The sequence below is a fragment of the Protopterus annectens genome, chromosome 2.part1, assembly GCF_019279795.1.
Source record: "Protopterus annectens isolate FY-2018-M chromosome 2.part1, PAN1.0, whole genome shotgun sequence".
Classification (NCBI taxonomy): Eukaryota; Metazoa; Chordata; order Ceratodontiformes; family Protopteridae; genus Protopterus; species Protopterus annectens.
Genome location: NC_056729.1, coordinates 1503419750 through 1503445383, shown reverse-complemented (window position 1 = coordinate 1503445383; position 25634 = coordinate 1503419750). Strand labels below are relative to the sequence as shown.

Below are 25634 nucleotides of genomic sequence, written 5' to 3'. Positions count from 1 at the left end.
TACGTTCATGGTTGTTGGCTTGCTTCTGTAATTCGTTAAGGGAAGCGTTGGTGTACTGAGGGCATTGTGCTGATTTGTACATCTCACCCCACAGAGACCGCAACCTAGTAGTGCTGACTAGTTGGAGGCAGATGGCTGCCAGGGTTATTTAACACTGCTGCACTTTTTTAACTTGCTAATTGGACATCTGCTTAGTTTTACTTCATAGCTAGTTGTTATGCAAATATCCAGCTTTTGCTGGATGTTGGTGTTATTTTGGAAAGTAAAGTGTTTTGGATCTGTAGCTTGAGCCTTTTGTTTGTGACAAAATAGATTTGATAGAGGTACCAGTATTCTGAAGCTTAACTGGCTGATGATTTGGTTGGAGTGAAGGAAGCTGTTGCCGATGTACTGTTTTTATATCTTACAGTTAAAACAGAGGATTAAGATTTTTAAACTGTTGATGAGCTGCTTCCTGTAGTCAAGGATGCAGGGTTTGACTTCCACATCTATTTGCCTACCGTGGGACTTGCAAGTTAGACAGTACACGTGGGTCACTCCTGAAAGTGGATAGTTTATTCAGTGGACTTCTTATTATATCTGTTAACCGTGAGTGTGTGTGTCCATTGCTTATTTTGAATGATTGCATATTGCTGTGAAGCATCCTTATTACAGATTTGTTTTGTACATTTTCTGTTATTTATTTGGTTATAAAGTTGGTTATAAATATTCATTTCTTCTTGCTTTCAAGTGCTTTGGGGGTAAAAACACTAAAACTTTAACTTGAACAGTGGTTTCCTTTTTTCCCATCTTATAGTATTAACTTTTAGGGTTTCTTCCCTACAGCATGCTAACACTTGGCACACTGTACCTTTACAGGCTTCTTATGTATTTTTCATACAATCGAAGATTCATTCAGATTTCTGGATCTACAGTTTTCAGTTCTTGAATGTATTGCATTCAAGAGAAGGATTTTGTAGCAGCTACAATTACATCATTCGTTAAAGAATGAACTGACTTTTTTGCGATTGCTTGAGATGAGGTATGACATTTGGCGTTTATAAATAATGAAGCATAAGGCTGTAAGCTGCCAGTTTCATAAGTTTTACAGGACTCTGATAGAAATTAGTGCCACTAATAGTCTTAAAAATACATTGATCTATTAGCGCATTCACTCCAGTTTAGCTCAGGACATTTGCAGTGTAACTTCCAATGAGTGGAGCCTAAGCCTTTTGACAGAATCGAATTATGTCCTCGCATTTCAAACAAATGTTCATATCTCTGGAACCATAGGCATTATGAAAGAAGTATAAATGGCAAACTCTTAAGAACAATTTTTATAGTGATGGTATTCTTTAGATGCTAGGTCATAAACTGAATTTTGTAAGTCGCAGTAAACACTGTATTATGTTTCTAATATTTTGTAAACAACTTACAGTATCTCGGCAATCACTCAAGGTACACACATACTATCAGCAGCATTTTGTTCATCTAGCTGCGAGCTTACACATGAGGCTATGGAGTTCTGATTGTGTTACTATGTTGTTGAGATATTTAGAAAAATGTGAAAATTATATCAATATAAACTAATATCATAAAAACAGTTAATATCTCTTTACCTGCACTAGACAGACGTCAAATATTAATACAGTTGAGCTTGCTATTGTGTAAGCTTTAAGATGAACTCTATTAAAACCTTGTACATAGCATGGTTTTGGAATTATTGATTCAAATACGAATAAGCAATATTTGACGCCTAGATCAGTAGGAGTTAACTGCAAATGCATCTGGAGTGGAGGCGTCACTTGGATGTAATGAGTTAGGATAGGTTTGTAGAATATATTTTTAGTCACCCATCTTCCACCCGTGAGAGGTTTGCTCACTGCTTGGCTCTCCACTGTCTTTCAGGTTACTGCTACGAAAGCAATACAGAAAAGTAGTAGAGGTGTGTGGTATTTAGTGTAACAATAGGTCTTTGTGATTTCAGTCTAGTTGCAGGAACAGTTTCTCCTTGCAACTGGAACATCTGGCCATTATTTCCTTTTTAGTTCTGTTCCGAATACCTGCCAGGACCTTGCTTCCGTTGTGTAGATATGTAGTAGTAGTGGCTTCAAACACCTATTTATGCTGACTGAGGCATTATCATCTGTCTGTGACAGAGCATAGAAGTTTGGGGTGAAAATGTGGAGGATTATGAGTGGGTTGTCGATCATAGCAGGTTTATTATTTATTGGAGACCTGGATGCCAAGAAATTAACCCTGAGAGGAAAGATCAAGAGGTGTATCTCAGCAGCCATGTTAAGAACACATGATAATAAGTTATGATCGGTGACCCAATTGTAATTCTTTGTAGTGCGTAGAGCTTTATCTGCTACATGTACTACGAGTAACAGAAGAAAATTAAAATAGTTTTTTGCCAGTTTTCAAAGTCGTAAAGCACTTAAGTGAGCACGGTCAGAAAGACAGTGTAAGGAATTCTGTTATGTTTGAAAAAATTGAACACATTACCTGCACAGACAGCAGACAGAAGCAAATCTGTTTTTTATTCTGCACTTGTTTGCTGACCAGTACTGGCAGGTTTAACTCCCTAGTGCAGTACCCGATCTTAACTGAAGCAGGGGGTGCTTGACATTTAAGATTTCGTATCGCTCTGTAGAACTGCTTAACTGATTTGTCTTTTTGGATGTCAGGGTGTGATCACAGTGCTCCATGTGCTACCAAGCTGTTAAGCTGCCCCCACCATCTCTTTACACAAAACCCTACTTCTTGGATGTTTGCTGCAGGGGCATACTGTTAGATCTTGTTGTGATGAGTATTTCTCATGTTATATCAACATCCTACTTAGCTGTGTACCATGTTTCATTGACATTTAGCAGCCAATCCGTTCTCAAGTGTAAGTGCTGTGTCAGTCTGTCAGCTTTGGGTGCTTCTTGCTTAGACTGGATATTGTAGCTTTGTCCTATTTTCCCAGTATGTGATTGTATGTTATAGTAATCGAATTTCACTGAACAGAAACAAAAAAAACGACTTTAGCGTATGCTTTGTTTTTGTTCAAATTGAGTTCTCCTTAATTTCAGTCAAATTCGATTATTATAGTGTTGATTTTTCACTTTGGCTTGTGTGGATTTGTTGTTTTATATGAGATTGTATGTTGTCTTTCTCTCTGTCTCTCTATCCCTAACTGTTCCTTTTTCAATATTAAAATGTTTATTCTTCAACTGTTCCATTATTTTTGCCTTACTGGTTGTCTTATTTTCAGAGTGGCTATAATATACATCTCGGATTGCTGCATATTCACCCTTGAATAGTTTTAACACTTGCTAATGAAGCAGTTAAAATATGAGTTTGGATGCTGGTTTCATTTAGGGACAAAAAGGAAGCATCACACCAGTGCAGGCACGCATCTCTCCACTTGCATGCCAGTAAAGACAGAGGTCTAATTACAATATTAGTGACACCCTAGCTTCACCCATGCCATGGATAGGAAGCATCTCTTGAATGTTACTGTGTGTTGTTGTGTCTTTCGGCTTTTCCCGGTTAGGGGTCGCCACAATGGAACTCCGGTCCGCTAATGATTGGCAGTAGATTTTTATGTGCCGAGTTGCCAGCTCTGACACACATCCTTCAACGAAGGTACGCCCATTCACGCATGTCTCCATACAGAAGACGCTCTAGCTGAGAATCGAACAGGGCAACGTTTTACTGTGAGGCTACAATGCTACCGCAGCACCACCACCGCAGTATATTACTGTGTGTATGCTCAGCTAATATCCCAGTGCAAGTTTCATATTCGTGATTTGTGTGTGTCCTTTTCCCAGCCAGAAGGTTTGTCGGTCCCTGTAGTATGACATCCATATCCCTTTTCTTTGCAACTCTTCCAACAAGCTGAATTATTAACCCCATGTTGTTCCAACCTGTGTCACTAGGCAAGCCTGTAATCAACTTGGTTCGTCTCGCTTTCTTCTCCTTCCGTACTTTTAGTGTATTGAAAACAGTTGAAGGGGAAAATGGTATAAACATCTGAATAACTAAAGGGAATCCGTAGAGTAAGTGAATATGCACACAAAAGAGGTACATGATGCACGAGGACAGTCTGAAGTTGCAGCTCGGACAGCTTGCTAGAATGGAAAATAACTGTTTCACTGAATGGACAGTGGATGGTGGGACAGCCTGCTTGATGATGCTGTAGGGTAATGAACAGAAAGACAGTTCAAGAGGCATGGTACTGAAACAAACAGTTGTGAGTGGTGGAAACTTTTAAGATGTGTAGTTTGCCCAACATGAAAGAGCATGGGGATAGTTCCCTATTAGTATTTGTTAACTAGGGTAGAGTTGTGAACCATGCGGAGCATCAATCTTGGGAGCATTGTCTATATAAATGGCTTGCTCAGAGTCAAACAGTAGGCAAGTGGAGGCTAAGGTAATTGAACTCTGGACTATAGAAAGCAATTTGTTGCCAACACACAACGTTAATCATTTGCACTAAGATTAGTTGAGCCTTGTTCATCTTTTTTCTGTCATTCCAGCAAAATAAGTGATTTCCTTCTCCTGTGGAGTTTGCTGCCTCTGTCTTGTTGACCTTCTTTGTGGAAGTTGCAAGTTTTCTCATGTTTTCAGTATTGGTACTTCCGTAAAGGGACTCCTTTATGCCAAGAGTTGTGAATGGGAGGGATTTGCCTTTGTTTCACTGTTTTGGTTCACCTGCACATTTTTATCTCCCTTTAAAGCAGCGATTTCTACCTCTGGTGGTATCCACTACTGTTATCCTGTTGGACTTAATTGCTGAAGTTCTCATTGACCTACCCTTTCAGTCTTGGTGCTCCTTTAGAAGGGGCTTATCTTTGTTAGGAATTGTGAAGAGGTATATTTGGAGTGATATGATTTTGTTCTGCCTGTTTCAGCCATGCAAAACGTCTTGTGATTCAACTGATCATTCTTAGTACACTCTGGGGAAGTAGGTTAAGCCTTTCTGTTTTTTGCGGGTGAGAGAGGTCATCCTATTCTTCCTTGTTACCTCCAGCTCCAACAAGAGATTAGCTACTTTTTTGCCTAGAAGTGTTTTGCATTTGGGTCAGTATCACATTCTTCATTATTATCCATCCTGGTTCACACCCTCTGGTTTTTTTTTGGCTGCTTTGTTCCTATTTTACTTAATAGCTGACCTTTAACAGATTTTTATATACATTGTTTTATGCCTTGCCAGTGCAGCAGGATTTTAAAGTACTTATTCCATAGCATTTTCACCTAACAAGAGGTTCTGTGGTTCTGTTCTCAACTGGGATGACTTTGGTATGGAGTCTGCATGTCCTCCCTGTGTTTGTGTGGGTTTTCTCAGAATACTCCAGATTTCCTCATATCATGAAAACAGTGCAGAAACTGAAGTTGTGACTTTAAATTACGTGTTGGCTGAGTGTGTGTGTGTTTGTGCGATCTGGAGTAAAGGTCCTGCAATTTACTTCCATCCCTTTCTTGCCTAATAAATTCTGTGGATGGCAGTTACTGTGAAATTTATGTTGCAGTCAACAGCACTGCATGACCGTAAGACGCAGAAGTTTCCATTTCTTTATTGTAGTGAGTCAGGCTTCCATCCCCATTGTGAGTGAAGTATTTCTTAGGTGCCTCAAGGAAAATGTGCTTCAAAGTAGGAAGGCTACTGTAATCCTGTCTGTCACTTTCCAAGTAGAACAGCTTAATAATGAATAAGTGAATGCAGGGTGGGAGGGAAAGGAAATGACTGAAAACCTTCTACCACAGAATAATATGCAAAGTAAGAACAGCCCAGAATCCGCTGCTTCATTGTCATGGAAGCACTTCAGATTAGCAGCAGAAACATTCAGTGCATTTTAAATGGTTAATACAGATTTTTGCTGCATCCTGAAAACCTATAGAATCCTAGAAAATACAAGGCAACTGGGACAGAAGGCCATTATCACTTTCAGTATCTATCCCTAGCCCTTGCTTCCCTTTTGAAGAAGAACATGGCAGTCATGCCAGAGGTAAATTTATGAATGTCCATCCAAGTATGTAGCTCTATGTAGCAGGATCTGATGTTAAGGTTAGATACTTGATCAACTTTCCTTAAGTCGTATTGCTTTTGGATTATGCACTTGTAAAAAAGCAACTGATCACCCTTTTTGAAAGTAGAAACATAAAAAATATTACTTAAAGGAAAACGCTGCCTTGGAACTCAAGAAAACATATTTTTGCATTGTATCTTTGTTTTCAGAGCTATTTTATGCCTCAAAATTACAAGTGCTTCTTTTACAGTATTAATGCGTTTCCTTCAAAATGGCAAATGATGGGGACCTTCCTTGGTAATGTGATTTTGTTTTCTTGCTTTCATTCCTGCTTCCCACAATACTTTGTTTATATTACACATGCTAGACATAAGGAAATGGTGTTTTCTCATGCCATTGAGATAGAGTGGCAGGACTGTAAAACACGGTCATCTAAACACACCTTCTGAAACAGAGTTACTTCTTTTTCCCTGACTGAACCTCATTTATGTGTCTGTAAGAGTTTGTTCTATGCTATAAATAGCTGTTGGCTGCTTCCAGCAAAAGAAAGTAGGTAAATAGCATGCTTTTGTAATGGGATTATTTTGTAGTTCTAAAATAATTGCCAGACCTTCCCCCACACACTCATGCTATGGTGTGAAAATTCTCACTGCAGTAAATGATCCTTGCTGTACATTTCAAGTGACGAGTAGTAGAACTCCAAACTGTCTGCTACTTTCCAGTGCCTTCAGTGGGAAGGTTTTTTTTCTGTCTCATGAATGATGCAGAATTAAAATGTGCTGTACTAGTTCCTTAATTATTTCTGTCATGCTCACCCCACTTTTTTTCTGTTTCATATTTATTTATACTTTGGGAGCCAGGAAAGTGAACTGGCCCCAGGACACTTTTCAGCCATGATGTGGGCTACATTGGCAAAGCTAATAACAAATATTAAATACACTTAGCAATACAAAGAAAAAAAATGCTAACATAAAGACATTGTCCAAGATTGCATGGGCAACACATAGCCAATGTGTGACAGTGACCAAGTAAAACATTAAGCAACATAACATTTACTAGAATGTATACATTTAATAATACTTATCTCTATCATGTTTATTATAAGTAACATATTATATGCACCCATATCTCGCACACACAAAATATATATATAGTATGTGTATTTGTGATGTGCATAAAGTGCGTGTGTATGTATAGCAGAGAACTATATAACTATGCTTGTGTGTGTGTGTACTTCATGTCCTTTCAACAAAAATAAATCAAACTGGAAATTTTGTGTAACTTTATATGTGTACGCCCACACAAACACACGCACAGATATGTGCGTGTGTATGTATAAAAATGTATGTAGCATGTAGAATACAAAATGTGGGCTGCAGTACTGTGTTTAAATGCATGTCTGACTCTGTGTGTTTGGGCGCATGTGTGCGCATTTAAACACAGTTAAGTACTTCTGATTTCCTTTTCTTAATGTTTTTAATGTAAAAGCACATAGTAAGCATAAGCTGAAGTAAATTCAGCTGTATATTATAGTTGCCATCAATGGCCGCATGTCCTTTGTGGACTACAAAATGCTCATGCACTCTAACAATGTAAGGACTGACTCGGTCAGTGGGAATCTTACCATGGATCTGTGTGTACCAGATATGCATCCCCCTCTGAAAGGATGTCACAAAAAAGCTTAAAAGACCTTTTTATGAACATTGTCAGTGCACCTAATTGATAGGGTTGCCCCTTGCCTCACTTTCTGTACTTCTGTCCTTTGTGTGTGTGTGGGGGGCTTGAAGATGGCAAACATACCTCTCGTGTACCTCATTACGAGGAATGTAATTAATTTGGGGTCTTAAAATGTTCATGTTCCTCACAGTTTCACATTGAAAAGGTCTCGCACACATTTCAGTGTTAGGAATTTTTGTAACTGATATCCATGGTAAATTGAAAAGAATCATATTAATTCATTAACAGATCTTTTTTAAAAGTAAAACCAGAATGTTAACCATACTATGACCTTCCTAGTTGTAGTTGTTAGTAAGCTGTTAGTATGTGTTCCATGTTTTGCCCATTTGTCCCACATTATGAGGCCTAGTGTTCCTCATTTTGGAGATGGAAGTTTGAAATCTATGATGGTAAATGTGTTGGTACTTTACAATAAAAAATATTTTCTGACTTTTCTCTAAATGTCACAGAAATCTTTGATACTACATTTAAGTTATCTTAACATTTAAAGTTCAGCATTTTAATACTGTGTTGCTGCTTATGCAAATTTGTCAGAGGAATTGACAACTGCCTTTAAACCCTTGACTGAGCTAATTGCTTTGTTATGCTATGAAAGGAGGAGTGTTAAGTTCTCCTCTCTGCAATAAAAACAGTGGAAAACGGTTCCACAGTTTTCTTTTTTTATATCCACTGCTGTGTTCCTGACATTAGCAGGATTAATTGCCCATCGACGATTGACAGCAGTACCTGACAGTGTAAACTACAGATTTAACTGCGTCTATGAAATGCCAAGCAGATGGAGACTTAATTCTTCTGCAAAGTATGTGAGAAGTTGAACTTAAAAGTAGGTGAGCTTTCCCTTCCTTTGACTCCAGTGCAAGGAAATAAAAGTTTTTAAAAGTACAAGCAGGTTTCTGGTACCTACACAATGCTGGAACCATATTGTAGGAAGAAAAGAAACCTAAAGATTGAGTTAGACTGTAGGAGCGGGTGGACTTATCCTTTTAAAGGGTACGTTTCCTTGGCTTGTGAGCCTGTACAATTAAGACTGTTTGGTAGTTGTGTTTTATTGATGCAAAAAATTTGATGACGCCAAACTGCTAGAGTAAAAGAGAATTCTTGGTTTCATTATCAAGCCTTAGGTGGAATAAAATACTGAGGAGAAAATCCGTGGATTATTTCCGTCATATCCATTTTGCTATGTTTTATATTGGGCTAGGTTTTTTGCTGTTTTTTTTGTATAATTTTCTCTTTGAAAACTGTTTATTGCATGGAAGTGTACATCATAATTTAAACTTTTTAATTATTTTTATAGGATTGATCATTGGAATAATGAGAAGGAGCGTCTGGTTTTGATAACCGATAAATCTCTGTTGATCTGCAAGTATGACTTCATCAATCTGCAGTGCCAACAAGTTATTAGAGTCTCACTAAATGCAGTTGATACAGTCTCAATTGGAGAATTTCTATTCCCACCTAAATCATTGAACAGGTATTGAAATGGTCACTTAAATGTTTATATTTAGTGTTTTGTAACAAGACTACATAGAAAGCAAATTTCAGAAATGCTGAACTGGTAAATAGGGAAACAAGGAACTGGTTGCATATAGAGAACTGATTGCAGATGTTCTTCGTGTTTCACTGTTGCAGTCATTACATTTGGGTAATCTGCTGGCAGGTTGCCGTCAGTCGGCCTGATTAACAAAGTCTTGGGTCCTGCGTCAGTTGCTGTCCCTTCTTCCATGACGTCAGGTCATCAGGGGTATAAAACATGCAGCCACCATCATTACATCAGTCTTTCTTGCCATGCGGTGCCAGAAGAAGAAGCAGTTCACAAGTGCCGGTCGGCCGACTCCTGAAATTTTCATTTTCGAGTTTCAGAACTGAAGTCTTCAACTTAAAGCTAAGTACCCTGTTGGGGAAACTTTTTCTTGCTCCTTACCGATGTCAGTAAAAGTTAATAATTGCATTACTTGTGGAAAGCAAATACCTCATAAAAATTTTCATTTGTACTGTATTCCTTGCCTAGGCCCTGACCAAGACGTACCTTGCCATCGGTTTTGTGCTTTATTTAATCAGCGCACTGTCCGTCATCGGTACATTTTTGCCTCTAAATATTTTGGTACTCTGTTTAATTATGCAGAAATGTCTGTTAGCCATCCAACTACCAGGATTCTGAAAAAACGCAAAGATAAAGACAGAGACAGGCCGCCAAGGTCCATAACTGCCGACGACGCTTCTCCTAAGCCAGTCGCCAGTTCGCCGGTATTAAATGAGGCTCTTTTGCAGCCCCTGATACCCGCTACTTCTGATTCGCAGGCCTCTACTGAGACCCATTCGGAGTCCGGTATGCCGCGAGATGGTTCACCTATGGAACCCGCTGATGTCTCTACCTTGGATGGGTCCAGAGACGCTATGCAGGTGCCGGCTTCTGAGGGTGTATTTAGGCCTACAGACTTGCATATTAAATCGACACCGTCTTCATTACTAAGGCCTAAATCTCAATCTACGTCTAAAAAAAAACGATGCCCAGGCCACGTGTTCAGACCCATATGCCTAAAAAACAAATGATCAAAATGGCTGAAGATCTAATTACTCTAATCAGGGGTAGTCAACCCCCCCCCCCCCCAAGAGGCCTAGGGCTGAGCTTGTTTATGAATCTTCTGATCAGGATTCTGTTTCTTCTAACTCTAATGACCTGGATTTGTCCATGCCTACTTATGAGGATTCAGATGCAGAGGATTCCATTCCCTCTGCTTCCCCGCTTGAGGATTTTTCTTTTGGGGAAACTTTACCTACTTTAAGGGAGCATTTCCACTGGGAAAGTCAGGAATTTTCTGATTCAAAAAGGAGGCTTAGGGATTTCCTTCTTCTGCCTCCGCATAGGCCTTTGGCTATACCTCCTGTACTAGACATTGTTGATGTGTTCTCGGAATTCAGTTTGGCCCCTGATTCCCTGCCTCCAGCTCCTAGTAAACCTGACAGATATTACAGGGTTCCTGAGTCACACAACTTCCTTTTCAAAAATCCTGTTGCAGATCCAGAAACCATTTCTTTGGGGCCCAAGGGCATTAAGGCTTCTACTGCTAAAAATCCTACCCCTTCTGATAGACTCCAGGGAGCTGGATAGATGGGGTAAAAAGGTTGCAACCTTGGCAGTCAGAGCTTTAAAATGCCAATTTCATATGTTAAAATATCAATAGCATATTATTGGACTGCTTAAACAGAAAATAATGTTGATTCCTGACTGTGTGGAAAATAAAGATTTACAGGATTTAATGCATTCTGCTGAACAAGTTGTGTCAGAAAAATATGTATTAATGTGTGTATGCTTAATGCTAATTAGAAACTAAATAAGTTAACACATTTTTCATTCTATTTTATATGCACTGTTTTATATACAGTTGAGTTTCATATGAGACTGAAAAGATGCTTTTTGAAACTGCAGTGTGCTTTCTGAAAATTGCAAGATGCCCTCTGACCTAGTAATTGCTAGCACAGCAATATTCATGCTTATGGCTTTTGGAAATTTACTTGAGAAGCAGGTGATTATCTGCTAGGTCAGGAGAAATGAATGAACAATGATATATTCTGTAAATGTAATGATTTTAAACAATCAGCTCTGTTCGAAGCATGAGAACATGTGCAGCTGCAGAAGTTTAGAGATAACATAGGCAAAGGATTGTTAGAGAAAATGAACTGCAATCTATACTTGCTTTGTGCTTGAATTACCATAGTACCTTGAATGGTAACGTTACATATATGTAACCGGTGGTAGCCAAGGCCACGTTGTTTTTCTTAGGAAGTTTCTCACAAAAATTGATGATACCAGCAGAATATTGTAAAAACAATTATTACTAAATGATGATGACAAAACTTGTGATTCACTACGTCAGCTTGGTAGGCAATGTCTTATTAGAAAGTGTATAAAAATGTTAGCATTTCCTGTTTCTAGTTAGACAAACTCTGTATTAACACTTTTTTTTCTCCTTGCTGCAAGATTAAAGTGCCTTAACCTGAACCTACCGTGTTTTGATAATTTTTAAAGTATATTTTTCCTTTGACAGTTTTGTCCTTCGGACCGGAAAGTACCTCTCACTCTAAGCCCAGGTCAGAATTGGGCCCGGTGGCATGTACCCGTACGGAGAAGTGGCCACATCGGCTCTTCTGTTGTGAAAGACCTCCGACTGAATTGTCGTTCGAAAGAGGCCAGCCACTGTTTCTGATCTGGGATTGAAGGACGAGTCAACGTTCCGGTGGATCAACTCCCGGAGGGTCAGGTAAGGAGGAATTTACCTTTTCTCTGTTTTAAATCAGGGACTTGTTACAGTACTGTTTTGTCAGGGAGATTTGCATGTGCAGATCAGGGACAAAAAGATTGCTGTCTTGTCATAGATCAGGGAAACAGAATAGGTAGGCAGTTATTCTAGATAAACTGTGAAAAGGTGTAAAATCGTGGTACCACGTGATAAGAAGGGTTACGTAACAATTTCTAACTTGGCTAAGTCAACATGGGAAATCAGTGCACGAAAATTCCCAAGACCCACCCCTAACCGAAGACGTGAAATATATGCAATTACAAAGTGCCGATAATGTCAAATATTATACAAAATGGGTTGATAAATACAAATTTGATGGTAATTTAGACAAATCTTCACTTATTAAACTTGTTAGACAATTTAAAACAGACGCAAAAGGTCAGCTAAAAAAGCAATGACAATTAGGAGTCCCTCAGGCACACAGGTGGCTTGAGGAAGCAAACCGCAGGGAACAAAAGATTAAAAATTCAAAAGCAATGTTCTTAGATAAAGAAGATAATAACTTGGTAATAGCAACAGCCCCTCCGCTTCCCTTACCAGAATATGAAGCGAGTGGACAAGCTGATCCACCTCCGCTATACCCAGCTGTTCCTGCAAAATCAAAACAGTTTGTCAGGGATCCTATCGAGACCAGGTCTCGAACATGCAACTTGAGAGGGGATATTGAATTATATGAAATAAATAGAAATTCACAAGCTATGAGTGAGGAAGAGATATGTCCACTCATAGAAGTACCAAATCTGCAGGCAGGACAGGATCCGACTCTAATAGTATATAGACCGTGGACACCGGAAGACATCCGGAAAGCCACAGAGGGAATTCCCCATCCAAAAGTTAATTTTAGAAAATTCTTAGAAGACTTACAAGGCATGAGGTTAAGTTAACACTTGAATGGAGAAGAAGTAGAGTGGTTAGACAAATCGTAGGTCCAGATTGGCACATGATCAGTGGCAACTGGAATGCCCGTGACGCAGAGCTTAGGCCACTCCCACATAGTAACGCAGAGCTGGACAACAGAGTGAAAGGTCTGACAGACCTAATCTTTGAGAAATGGAAGCCTAGGGCTGATTGGACTTGCATTAATCAATGCATACAACAAGAAGGTGAAACTGTTGATAGATATTATGCCAGATTATTAGAATGTTTTAATAACCATTGTGGAATGCAGGTACCTGAAGATCAAACACATGATTCCCCATATGAGCAGCAGCTAAAGAATGCATTTTTAAAAGGCAGTATTGCACCCATTAGCAGCTTTATTACAAAGCACATGGTAGATCATCGAACAAGTAGATTACAGTCATTACTTGAATATGCAAGACATGCCGAAAGGCATTTTAATAGCAAAAAGAAAACTCAAGTATTTGCAGTAGAAGACAGATCAGAAGTCTTTGTAGTACAAACTGGGAAGAAGGGTAAGAAAAATACCCAGGGAAACAGACAATCTGATAAACGATCAGAGGACTTTGAAGAAAGAAAGAAAAGGGGTGAATGTTTTAAATGCGGGAAAAAGGGACATTTGGCAAGGGATTGCAGGCTAAATAAGAAGGTAACTACAGAAGATAAGGAGGGTGAGGAATGATTATATGATAGTCAAGAATCACTGGATAGGAATAAACAAGAAAAGACAAATGCAAATGTGGTAGAAAGAGTAGAGGATGTGACAGAAGGAATAGAGGATGTACATGAATTCATAGATAATGAAGAAAATGAAATGTTGGACTTAGCATTATTGAGCTTAGAGCTCTACTTAGCAGACACAAAACCGGAAGCTACACTTCTAGTAGAGGGGAGGGAAGTAAAATTCCCGTGTGACTCAGGAACCCTGATACATCCTTCCAAACTACCAGAAAATTCAGAATCACTGGATTACATATTAGTGAAAGCAGCTAATGGACAGCTGTATCGGGAGCCACTCTCCCACAACATAGCGATAACTGACCCTGTTTCAGGGATGACTCAGAAGAGCAAAATTGTTGTTTCTGCAAAATGCCCAGTGAATCTCTTAGGCAGAGACTTAATGCAGATATTTGGCATAGCCGTAGTTCCAACTATGCAGGGTATGGAAGCACAGCAAAAAATGGATACTTTTGTAGTGCGACCGGAAGGTGAAATATTTTATTGGTACAGCCAGGACTTAGTTACGACTGGTCCAGGGGCAGTAACCGAAGAACTGATGAATGTAGCCATCAGTAAATCCCCCTCCCTTGACACTGATAAACAGCATTTGTTGCATTGCACTCTATATTACTGTTACAGACCAGGACCTGATGAGGAATATGAGCAAGAACCGTTTAGAAACCATGCTAATAGGTTAGTATTACGAAATTTGTACTGGAACACAGAAGGAAACAGTGTAGTAAGCTCTTCATTGCCCCAGGAATTCCTAGCACTTACAAATCTAATCGATTACCACATGTAAGCTTAACTAAAGATAGAAATTTGAAGTGGGCAGACCTAGGAGAAAAAGTCACAAGGTGGGAAAAACAGACAGAGTTAGAACTCTCTGAACAAGGAGTACAGAAGCAGAAATTGAATTGGATAACACAGACACACCCAGCTGTGCACTCACAGGCAAGTGAGGATAGCTGAGTAGCACTCTTACTAGAGGAAGAGGAAAAAGCCTTGCGAGACATACCAGAAACTCCCTGGTCAACAGGGAAATCAGATGTAGGACTTATTCGTACAGCAGGACCAGTTACTATTACGCCAAAATCAGCATTTAGACCTCAAAAGAGACAGTATCCCTTAAGAAAGGATGCAGAAATAGGAATCAAACCTATAATAGCAGCCTTACTTAAGGAAGGAGTCTTAATAGAATCTCCTGATTCACCGTGTAATACACCCTTATTTCCTGTTAGGAAAGCAAACGGGGAATGGCGTATGGTCCAAGATTTACAAGCTGTGAATGACGCAGTTTTACCCAGGGCACCAACGGTGCCAGACCAACACACTTTATTGAATGATTTGAAACCTCAACAAAAGTATTTTTCTGTGGTAGATATTAGCAATGCATTTTTCTCAATACCGATACACCCAGACAGCCAACATTGGTTTGCATTTACATTTCAGGGGAAACGGTATACATATACGAGACTACCACAGGGATATTGTGAAAGTCCAATATTCGCACAAGAAATGGCAAGTAACCTGGCAGGATTTATCCCACCGAAAGGTAGTCAGATTTTACTTTACGTAGACGACATTCTGCTGGCAGCCCCCACCCAGCAAGAATGCAGAGAGGATACCGTAGCTTTATTAAAATTTTTAGCCACTCAAGGACACAAGGTAAACAAAAACAAACTGCAACTTTGGAAAAAAACAGGTCAAATACCTGGGATATGTAATATCCAAAGAAGGTAGAATATTAGATGAAGACAGGAAAATAGCAATATTACAAGCACCTAAACCAACTACCAAGAAGGAAATTATGTCCTTCCTGGGTACTACTAACTTTTGTCGGAGGTGGATACCAAACTATGCTTTGGAGTCTGCTCCGCTGACTAACTTGATATTCAAAAAGCCGATGGCAGCACAGGATTTATTACAGTGGACACCAGAAGCAGAATCAGCTTTCTGCAGACTGAAACAACTGATAGCTTCTTCCTTAGTTTTAGGACTACCAAACTATCATAAGCGATTTTTCCAGACTGTAGACTGTAAGCAAGGTTATATGACATCAGTGTTAACACAACAACATGAGGACAAACAACGCCCCATAGCTTACTATTCATCACAGCTAGACCCAGTGGCGTGATCCTTGCCCCACTGTGTACAAGCAGTAGTCGCAGCTGCAATGGCAGTGCAGGCTTCAGCCTCAGTAGTATTATTCCACCCTCTCACATTGAGAGTGCCTCATGCAGTCACGATTATTTTACTGCAAGAAAAAGTAGCATATCTTTCTCCTGCTAGACATCTTTCCTGTATGACTATACTGTTGAGCCAACCTCATATGACAATTGAACGATGCACAACTTTGAATCCGTCAACCTTGCGCCCAACCCCTGCAGATGGCAAACCACACTGCTGCCTGCAGGAGATTGAGCAAAAAGACACTACCTAGAAAAGATCTTACAGATGTTCCCTTGGAGGATGCCGAGGTGACATACTATGTGGACGGCTCGTGCAGGAGGGGTCCTATAGGACAGAATCTAGTGGGGTATGCAGTAGTTTCTGATACCGAGATTTTAGAAGCGAAGTCTTTACCACACAACTTATCTGCACAAGCAGCAGAATTGATTGCCTTGACAAGAGCATGCACCTTAGCAAAAGGTAAGAAAGTAAACATTTTTACTGACAGTCAGTATGCTTTTTCTACTGTACATGTTTTTGCGCAGCAGTGGGAAAATAGAGGGATGATAACATCTACTGGTAAACCAATTAACCATGCACAATTTATTTTAGATTTGTTAGACTCTATTCAGTTACCTCAGAAAGTAGCTATTTGTAAATGTGTAGCTCATACCAAGCAACAGGATAGAATTTCAAAAGGTAATGCGAGGGCTGATACAGCTGCAAAACAAGCAGCTTCAGCTTCAGAAGTTTTTCTTTTAAGTGAGGAATTACAACCATCTGAGATTTTAGACTTAGAAATGTTAAAAACAATGCAGACACTTACTACAAATGTAGAAAAACAGAAGTGGATAAAATGAGGAGCAATCCTTGAGAGGGGACTGTACATCTCCAAAGAAAAGAAACCGATCTTGCCATCTAACTTGTTTAGATATGCAGCTTTGTTGAGCCATGGGCAGTGCCATGTCTAAACAGGGGGGATGGTACAGTTAGTGAATCGAGTGTTTACAACATATGGATTTACAAATTATACAAAAGATTTTTGTGCAGCATGCCATGTTTGTAACAAGCATCATGCACAAGGGGCATTGAAACCTAAGCAAGGGAGTTTCCCTATACCACCGTATCCGTTCCATACTATTTGTATGGATTTTATAGAACTGAACAAATGCGAAAATAAGAAGTACTGCCTTGTCATTATAGATATGTTTTCCAAATAGGTGGAAGCTTTTCCAACTAAAAATTCAGATGCAGCTACTGTTGCAAAAGTCCTTGTTAAAGAAATTATTCCTAGATTTGGCATACCGGAAAAGATTTATAGTGACAATGGCACACACTTTGTAAATCAAACTATACAACAACTTAGTCGCTATTTCGGGATATCTCTGAAAAACCATTGTGCATACCACCCCCAATCTGCATGATTAGTAGAGAGGCATAATGGAGTGTTGAAGAATAAGCTTAGAAAATTGATTAGGGAGACACAAAAGAACTGGGTGCACTGTTTACCTCTGGCACTGTTGAGCATGAGAACTGTTCCAAATGCAAAAGGGTTAACTCCTTTTGAAGTTCTGTTTGGGAGGGCATATTATATACCTCAATGGAAACCCCTCATGCCTGCAGAGCAGGAGGCTGACAGTTCACTTGCAGGGTATATGAGGCGATTTTTGAATAACAAACTTTTGCAGTTAAATTCTGTTTCAGATAAAGAGCAAACGAAACCATCGGAAGCAGCAGTAGCCCCAGGCACATGGGTCTGGGTGAAGATAGTGAAGAGAAAAAACTGGATTTCTCCGAAGTGGGAAGGGCCGTACCAGGTACTACTGTCGACACCCACTGCAGTCAAGATCGCGAAGCGAGCGTCCTGGATTCATTTGACACACTGTAAACTGGTTAAGAACTTTGAACTGGACAAAAACCTTGTTACTGTTGTACAACGAGAACAAAATGACCAGGTATAGAGCAAACAGAGATACAGAACAACCTCAGAAAACTTGCTTGATTATTCTGGTAGCTATACTGATAACATTGTTCTTTTTGTTGTGGCCTTTCCTTTTTCCTGCCACAAAAGTTGAACTGATTAAACGTAATGAGCCGAACATAGACTGGCACCCAAACTTTAACACTTATCAGGCAATTACACGTGTGTATGCTGAGACTTTTAATGTTTCGAACTGCTGGATTTGTACAGCCATACCAACAGCATACGGGGGGTTATTAATGACTGCAGTCCCCCTAGGGGTCAATGAGACCTGGGAAAATTTGGTTTATGATACAGTGCTACCTTATCATATGCTTTAATAGATACTGTATTTGCCTGTGACACAAAAGGGAATTGTATGTTTTTATAAGAATGACACAATCCAAGTGGGTTGGAGCAAATGCAATGTGACTGTACATTACAAATGTTATACCAAAGCAAACAAAATGGGTGGAACTTGTAGTTCAAATTATGACTCATTTCTTGAATCTATGCATAAGACTATTGATCAAGTGCAACGTAATCCTGTACTTTTTAAACAACTATCCGTAATAGATAGGAAAATGTTTCATGCAGGGCAGCCATTTCATAACAAAGTAACTACTAAGGTAGAGGATTGTTATTTTGTATGTGGTAAAAAAGCATATAAATGGTTACCTGAGAATTGGTCCGGCAGTTGTTTTTTGGGGTACCTGGTCCCGGCCATATGACACACTGCAGTTTTGCCTCAGGGAAATATTCGGAATACCCGAGATGTGGCCAAGAAAGCTGTCAGAAAGCCTGAAAATCCAGTGGGACAAATCGAGGCGGGCTGAAAAGACCATCATACTGTGGGTACCAAACTGACGCAAATGGACTTGAGTGATGCTGTTATATCGTGGGCAGGCATATTACATGCATATGGCACAGTAAAATCGATTTGGGAGCTGCGAAAACTGTCTAAACTTCTCGAAGTAATGAGTAATGCAACTTTTTCTGCTCTTGAACTGATAACTGATGAACTGAATGCTATGAGAACTGTAGTGCTCCAGAACCGAATGGCGCTCGACTTCACCCTAGCGGCGAGAGGTGGTACGTGTGCTTTAATCAAAGAAGAGTGCCGTGCGTATATACCAGATCATCAACACAAGATAAACGACCACCTTGAGGTGATACAGCAAGTGTCGGCCATGACCAAACCAGGCCCAAACCCTCTGACGGACTTTTTCCAGAATTTGTTTGGGGGTGGGGTTCCATCCTAATGAACATCCTGATTGCCATTTGTGTGTGATTACTCCTAATAGGAGCTTGTATTTGTTGTGGTACCCCTGCATGAAAAAGTTAATCAAAGAATTTATAGATATATCAGTTTCTGAGACTATGTATCAAGGTACTGAGCTTGAAGAATTGTTAGAATGTGAAACACTTTCATAAGTTTAAACTGAATGACTTTCTTAACTGCAAATCCTGAATGGAAGAGGTTAGGAAAAGAAGCAAACTATTTATTCTTTTTTGAAAATAGAATTAAAAAGTATTAACAGGGGGGAAATGTCAGAAAAATATGTATTAATGTGTGTATGCTTAATGCTAATTAGAAACTAAATAAGTTAACACATTTTTCATTCTATTTTATATGCACTGTTTTATATACAGTTGAGTTTCATATGAGACTGAAAAGATGCTTTTTGAAACTGCAGTGTGCTTTCTGAAAATTGCAAGATGCCCTCTGACCTAGTAATTGCTAGCACAGCAATATTCATGTTTATGGCTTTTGGAAATTTACTTGAGAAGCAGGTGATTATCTGCTAGGTCAGGAGAAATGAATGAACAATGATATATTCTGTAAATGTAATGATTTTAAACAATCAGCTCTGTTCGAAGCATGAGAACATGTGCAGCTGCAGAAGTTTAGAGATAACATAGACAAAGGATTGTTAGAGAAAATGAACTGCAATCTATACTTGCTTTGTGCTTGAATTAGCCATAGTACCTTGAATGGTAACATTGCATATATTTAACCGGTGGTAGCCAAGGCCACGTTGTTTTTCTTAGGAAGTTTCTCACAAAAATTGATGATACCAGCAGAATATTGTAAAAACAATTATTACTAAATGATGATGACAAAACTTGTGATTCACTATGTCAGCTTGGTAGGCAATGTCTTATTAGAAAGTGTATAAAAATGTTAGCATTTCCTGTTTCTAGTTAGACAAACTCTGTATTAACATGTTTTTGCTGCAAGATTAAAGTGCCTTAACCTGAACCTACCGTGTTTTGATCATTTTTAAAGTATATTTTTCCTTTGACAAGTTGGAAAACAAACTTTGCAATGTGGTTTTGATTCTTTAGAGGCCTCCTGCAGGGCTGCTGTTACTGGGTCTGTGCTTAGAGCAATCTTTGCCTGATCATGTTAAAGCTAAATTGTTGGATGCTCCTTTAAATCAGGACCGCCTGTTTGGCAATAAGGCTGAAGAAGTTCTAAAAAAGGTAGAAGAAAAAGCTAAATCTATGCAAACTGTTAAAGATTTCTTACAAGTGCAACCTCCAAGTATTAGTAGGCACTGGCCTACTAAGAAAATGGTCTTTTCCAGCCCCTTCCAGATCCTTTCAAGCCAAACCCAGACAGCAAAAACCCCAGGTTTCAGTCTCAAGGGACTCTCAGAACTAAGCAGCGGGGGGCCTCCACTTCCAAATCTGGAAATAAGACACCCCCCTATGGTAAACCGTCTAAATGACTTCCTTTTAAAATTACCAAGCACTTAAACCGCCCCGTTGGGGGGAAAGATTGCACTTCATGCATAGAACTGGGAACTCATAACCCAGGACAAATGGGTTTTAAATAGAGTCCCAGGGATACAGATTTCATTTCCACACGTTGCCAACACCAAACGGATGGCCAGACCTGCCCCCAAATCAATGGACAGACACTCAAAAACAAGTACTTTCCCTCTTAAACATTGGGGCTATTCAACCGGTACCAGAAGAGGAAAAGGGATAAGGTTTCTATTCCAGGCTTTTTCTGGTACCCAGAAAAGACAAATCATGGTGTCCAACCATGGACTTGTCTACTCTAAACACCTTTCTGGAGATTCCAAAATTCAAGATGCTGACTCTTCAGCAGTTAAACTTAATTAAACTTAATCAACTTAAATTGATAAGTGACAAATTTATAATCATGTGATTTTACCAAAAGTTTAAATGGAGTGAATAGTATTGTTCATTGTCTGATAAAGTCCGGTCATTGTACCGGACGAAAAGCGCTTCACGTAATAAAGTCTTCCAACAAGGAGTTCCAGAGCCTCGTTTACTTTCTCAAGCTCCACCTCTTGCCATACAAAGGTCTCCTATTCTACTGAACCAGAATTTACCACCGGTAGGTGTGGACAGTGGTAATGTGAATTATAACTCGCACTCAAATATTAACTCTAATGTGAGCAGTAATCGATACGTGAATATCAACCTCATGTCTGCTGGGTTTTTGAACGGTGTGTGTTTATCCGGATTAGAACCTATTGCACCTTAGCTCCATCCTAGGGGTGATTTGATTACTCAACCAGCCCTTGAACCATCACGTAACACCTCTCTGGGGCTTATTGGTGTCCCTGATATCCATAACTGGCCAGAAGACTTTCCTGTACTTGGTTTGGATGGGTTACAGAATTGTTCTGCAACACCGTCTTGGGGAAAGTGAGAATGCTTTAGTGTTACAGTTGAAAGCACTTGATTATAAGTTATTGAAGCATAAAAAGCTTCAATTAGAGATAGTCTATTTTACTGAATTCAGTAGACTTAACATTGTCCCGAAAGGGTTAAGGTTGTGGCAGTACCCTACGGGGTTACGAACTGGTTCAACATTTCACAAAGAGCTCATTGAACTTTTCAATAAACAGGGTATTGAGCTTATGAACTTGATGTGTAAACATTATCAAATAGAGATGAACAATCTCTCAAGTGAAGTTGAACTATTAAGTAACCAGATTAGAGGTCACATTGATTATTCAAGATACCATTATGACTATAATAGGATCTTTTCAAGCATTAGTCGATAATTGGATAAATTTAAAATCCATTGTTAAAAAAGCTTGAAAGGGACCGAGGCAATTATAGTCGAGGCACTGCATATCCAAACCCGACCCTTTCACAAACTTGGGACAAGATTGGTTTACAACAAAATGCTTCACCACACCACGCCTCCACTGTTGGTTCTATTACTATGGAAGTGACATCTCTACTACCTTCTACTAGCTCACGAAATGAAAGGAATGGGAATGTTAGAAGAGTAACCACTGAAACCCTAACAATGAACAACACTAACCAGTTAGGTACTAACTCCTATTCTGAAGCTGTTCAAACTACTCGACAAAATTTTCACCAACCAAAAGCCAAGAACCACAACCCTGTGAAAGGAAATGTACAGAACCCTTATAATACCAGGGGGAAGGCGAAGTTCAAGAGATGAATCAACAAGGTGATGTGACACGATAGAATAGTTACAAATGTTACTGGGGACTTTAAAATATATAACTTTTCCAGTTATGAGCTGGCTAATGAATTAGTTGATCTACTGTCTAAAGGTATGACTTTTGTGCTGAGTGCTCATTCTGACATAGCTAATACATTGTTGGATTTCAAATGTTTTATTAGGAAACTCAACCTGGCAATTTTGTTTAACGGGCATGACTTTTCACACACCCATTTGTATATATCAAGTACGTTTAATCCCCCTACCCACACAGTTTTGAATGTGTTTGAACAGGTGTGTGAAGCAGACTTTAGGTCTGTGTTAAGCAGTAACATGCGAAACATAGACAGGAACCTGGTCAACATTTCTAGACATGAATTACATCTGCTATCTGATATCAGAAAGCAACCTTTAAGAATAATGAAACCAGATAAGTGAGGGGGTTTAGTATTTATGGACACAATGGACTACTCATTGAAAATGAATGGAATTCTAGGGAGTGACACATACGAAAAGGTTAGCCTAAATGAATTGAATGTTGCTTACCATAGAATAAATACATATTTGAACGATTTATTTATTGAAGCAGTTATTGACCTGAGCACATTAAATTATTTGACTTATATTTTTCCCTGGTTACCAAGAATTTTTGGTTTTCCGAAAATACATAAGAATTTATTTGACCCACCTATGAGGGTGCTGGTTGATGCACGACATTCAATAACTTATGCCAGTTCCAAATTAGTTGACAACATTTTAAAGAAGTATGTTTGCCAGGAAAAACAAATTTGTTGTGACTCATGGTCTTTTTTACTTGATATATCTCAAGTTGAATTTAAAGCCAACTGTAACTTTTTTACTGTTGATGTCTGTGACTTATATTCTTCTATACCCCATGAAGAAGGTATTGAGTTTGTTTTGGCCAGGATGCTTGTATATGGTGCTTCACATACTGATTTGAGATTAGTGGAAGAATTACTTAATATTATTTTATTTAACAATTTCTTTAGCTTTGAACAAGATATTTATCTGCAATGTATAGGGGTGGCTGTGGCATCACCATATGGCGCAAGCTTTGCGAACATGGTGATGGCCCAGTGGGAACACACGTATGTCTTTAATAATGAAAATGTTATGCACCATATTCTTTATTATGCTCACTTTCTGTATGATATCTTCATTCTACTTGATGGAGATGAATTTACAGCTAACACTATCCTACAAGGGTTTAATGAGAGTAGTGATTGTTTTGAGTTTCACCAGTAATTTTGGTTATGATAGCATCGCTTATCTAGATGTTTTACTGAAGAAAGATATGGACTTAAGCTGTTATAGGTTCATAGGTTCATAGGTTCATACTAGGCTATCTGCCCAAGGGCATTTATAAGCCTAGCCCATAGTTATGTGGCTTTCGCCACCCCTTTAGTTTGAATAAAAACTATGCCTATCATTCAAGCTACTATTTATAGAAAAGCTACTTATTCTAATACCTTCCTTCATTATACAAGCTTACATCCATTGAGTCAAAAATGTTCAGTAGTTAAAGGCCAGTTCGTACGAGCAGCTAGGATGGTCACGAGAGAGAGAGAGAGAGATTTTTATGAAGATTGTGACCTATTAACCCAAACGTTTCTTGAGAGGTTACCCTGAACCTTTGGTACATGATTTATCAGTAGAAGTTACTCGGAAACTAACAGCAGGGACCTATCAACCAATTTTAAAGATACCAGTAAGACTAGTGACTCCATTAGGTACACCAACTGAAGTTCATGACACTGTAGATAGAACTGGTCCTTTAACGACATCTACTTCTAGGCCCTACAGTTATAATATCAATTTAATTTTGACCTTTAGCTTGGATGTAGTGGAATTAAAGAAGATCATTATAAAAAATTGGAGCATTTTATTTGATGATAGGGCCATTTTTAATAAAGTAGGATGTACCCCGGTAATAACTTATAGGAAAGGGAATAATTTAAAACAACTTTTGGAAACACCTATCCCTGTGATGGTCAGGAATCCGGTTATGTATAAATGCGAGTCCTGTAATGTTTGTGGTTCTATAGCTACTGGCCAAAGATTCACTTTAAGGGAGGTCACTTATTCTGTAAAGAGACGTTTCAGTTGTAACACTAAAATGGTGGTCTATCTTGCTCAGTGCACCAGCTGTCCAGCTTTTTACATTGGGAAGATCGAGAGAAAATTTAAGGAACGTATTTACAAACACTTATATGCTATAAGAAAGAATAAGTCTGAAAATGCCTTGGCTAGACATATTTCTGCTTTCCCAACCCATAGGTTCAGTTTTAGGATTATTGACCAAGTGACACAAGATGTGAGAGGTGGCCCTAGTAATTGACTGCTAGAAAAATCTGAACTGTTAGGGCAACTGAGTTAATGCCCACCATTATCCAGGTCTAAATGAATGTTGCTCTATTTCTTCTTTTTTAAAACCTAAGAGCTTGTTTAGATGACTTTAATATATATATATATATATATATATATATATATATATATATATATATATTTATTTATATGATTTAATTAGATTTCAGCAAACTTGACAAGTAACACTCGAAGGTTTGTTGTTATAGTGATCACTAGATTGTATGATTTTTTTTTACACTTTGTACATATTTCTTTAATTTGTTATTTTAATTGTCGTTATTCATATTTATCCATTAGATGAAATTATTTTGTGTGCGTATTAAAGTTTAGTGAATCAGAGACTTAAGCTATTATATTAATATGAACATTTTTATATACATTATTGTACATACTGTTTTAGTTGTTTTGACAACTTTTTAAGGCTGTTTTAAATTATATTTAGGTCAATTATTAACAATGTGTAATAATTTGATTGTTTAATTGATTTTAACTTGATTATAAATTGTCACTTATCAATTTATGTAATTTTTACCAAAGTTTAAATGGAGTGATTGGTATTGTTCATTGTCTGATGAAGTCCGGTCATTGTACCGAATGAAAAGCACTTCACATAATAAAGTCTTCCGACAAGGAGTTCCAGACCTTGTTTAATTATTTTTTAGGTTTTTTTTTACTTTTGTATTTTCACCACTACTGAGGTAAGTGCAATTGGCTGGTAATCATTTAATGATGCTGAAGGTGGTTTCTTGGGCAAAGGGATGATGTTGGTGGTCTTGAAGCACTTGGGTACTTTTCCTAGTTGATATTGAAAATGTCTGTGAAGACTGGTTTCAGCTGATCAGCACAGTTTTTAAATAGCCTCCCTGGGATCATATCTGGACCAGCTGCTTTGCACCTCTTCCAAGTTGAGGCATAGTGATGTGGCATCTGCAATGGTGGGTAGTCTCTGATGAGGTTCTATTTGATCCCTCGAATCTACTAAAGTAGATGTTTAGCTTGTT

General features: G+C 38.7%; 1 protein-coding gene across 1 annotated transcript in view; it reads left to right on the top strand.

The window, feature by feature from the left end:
- TPRG1L (tumor protein p63 regulated 1 like) overlaps positions 1 to 25634 on the top strand; it is a 229276-nt gene that overhangs the window by 121570 nt on the left and 82072 nt on the right. The window contains exon 3 of the mRNA XM_044062966.1: positions 9028 to 9204. Within this exon, the coding sequence (XP_043918901.1) occupies positions 9028 to 9204 (177 nt within the window). The remainder of the gene's footprint in view (positions 1 to 9027; positions 9205 to 25634) is intronic.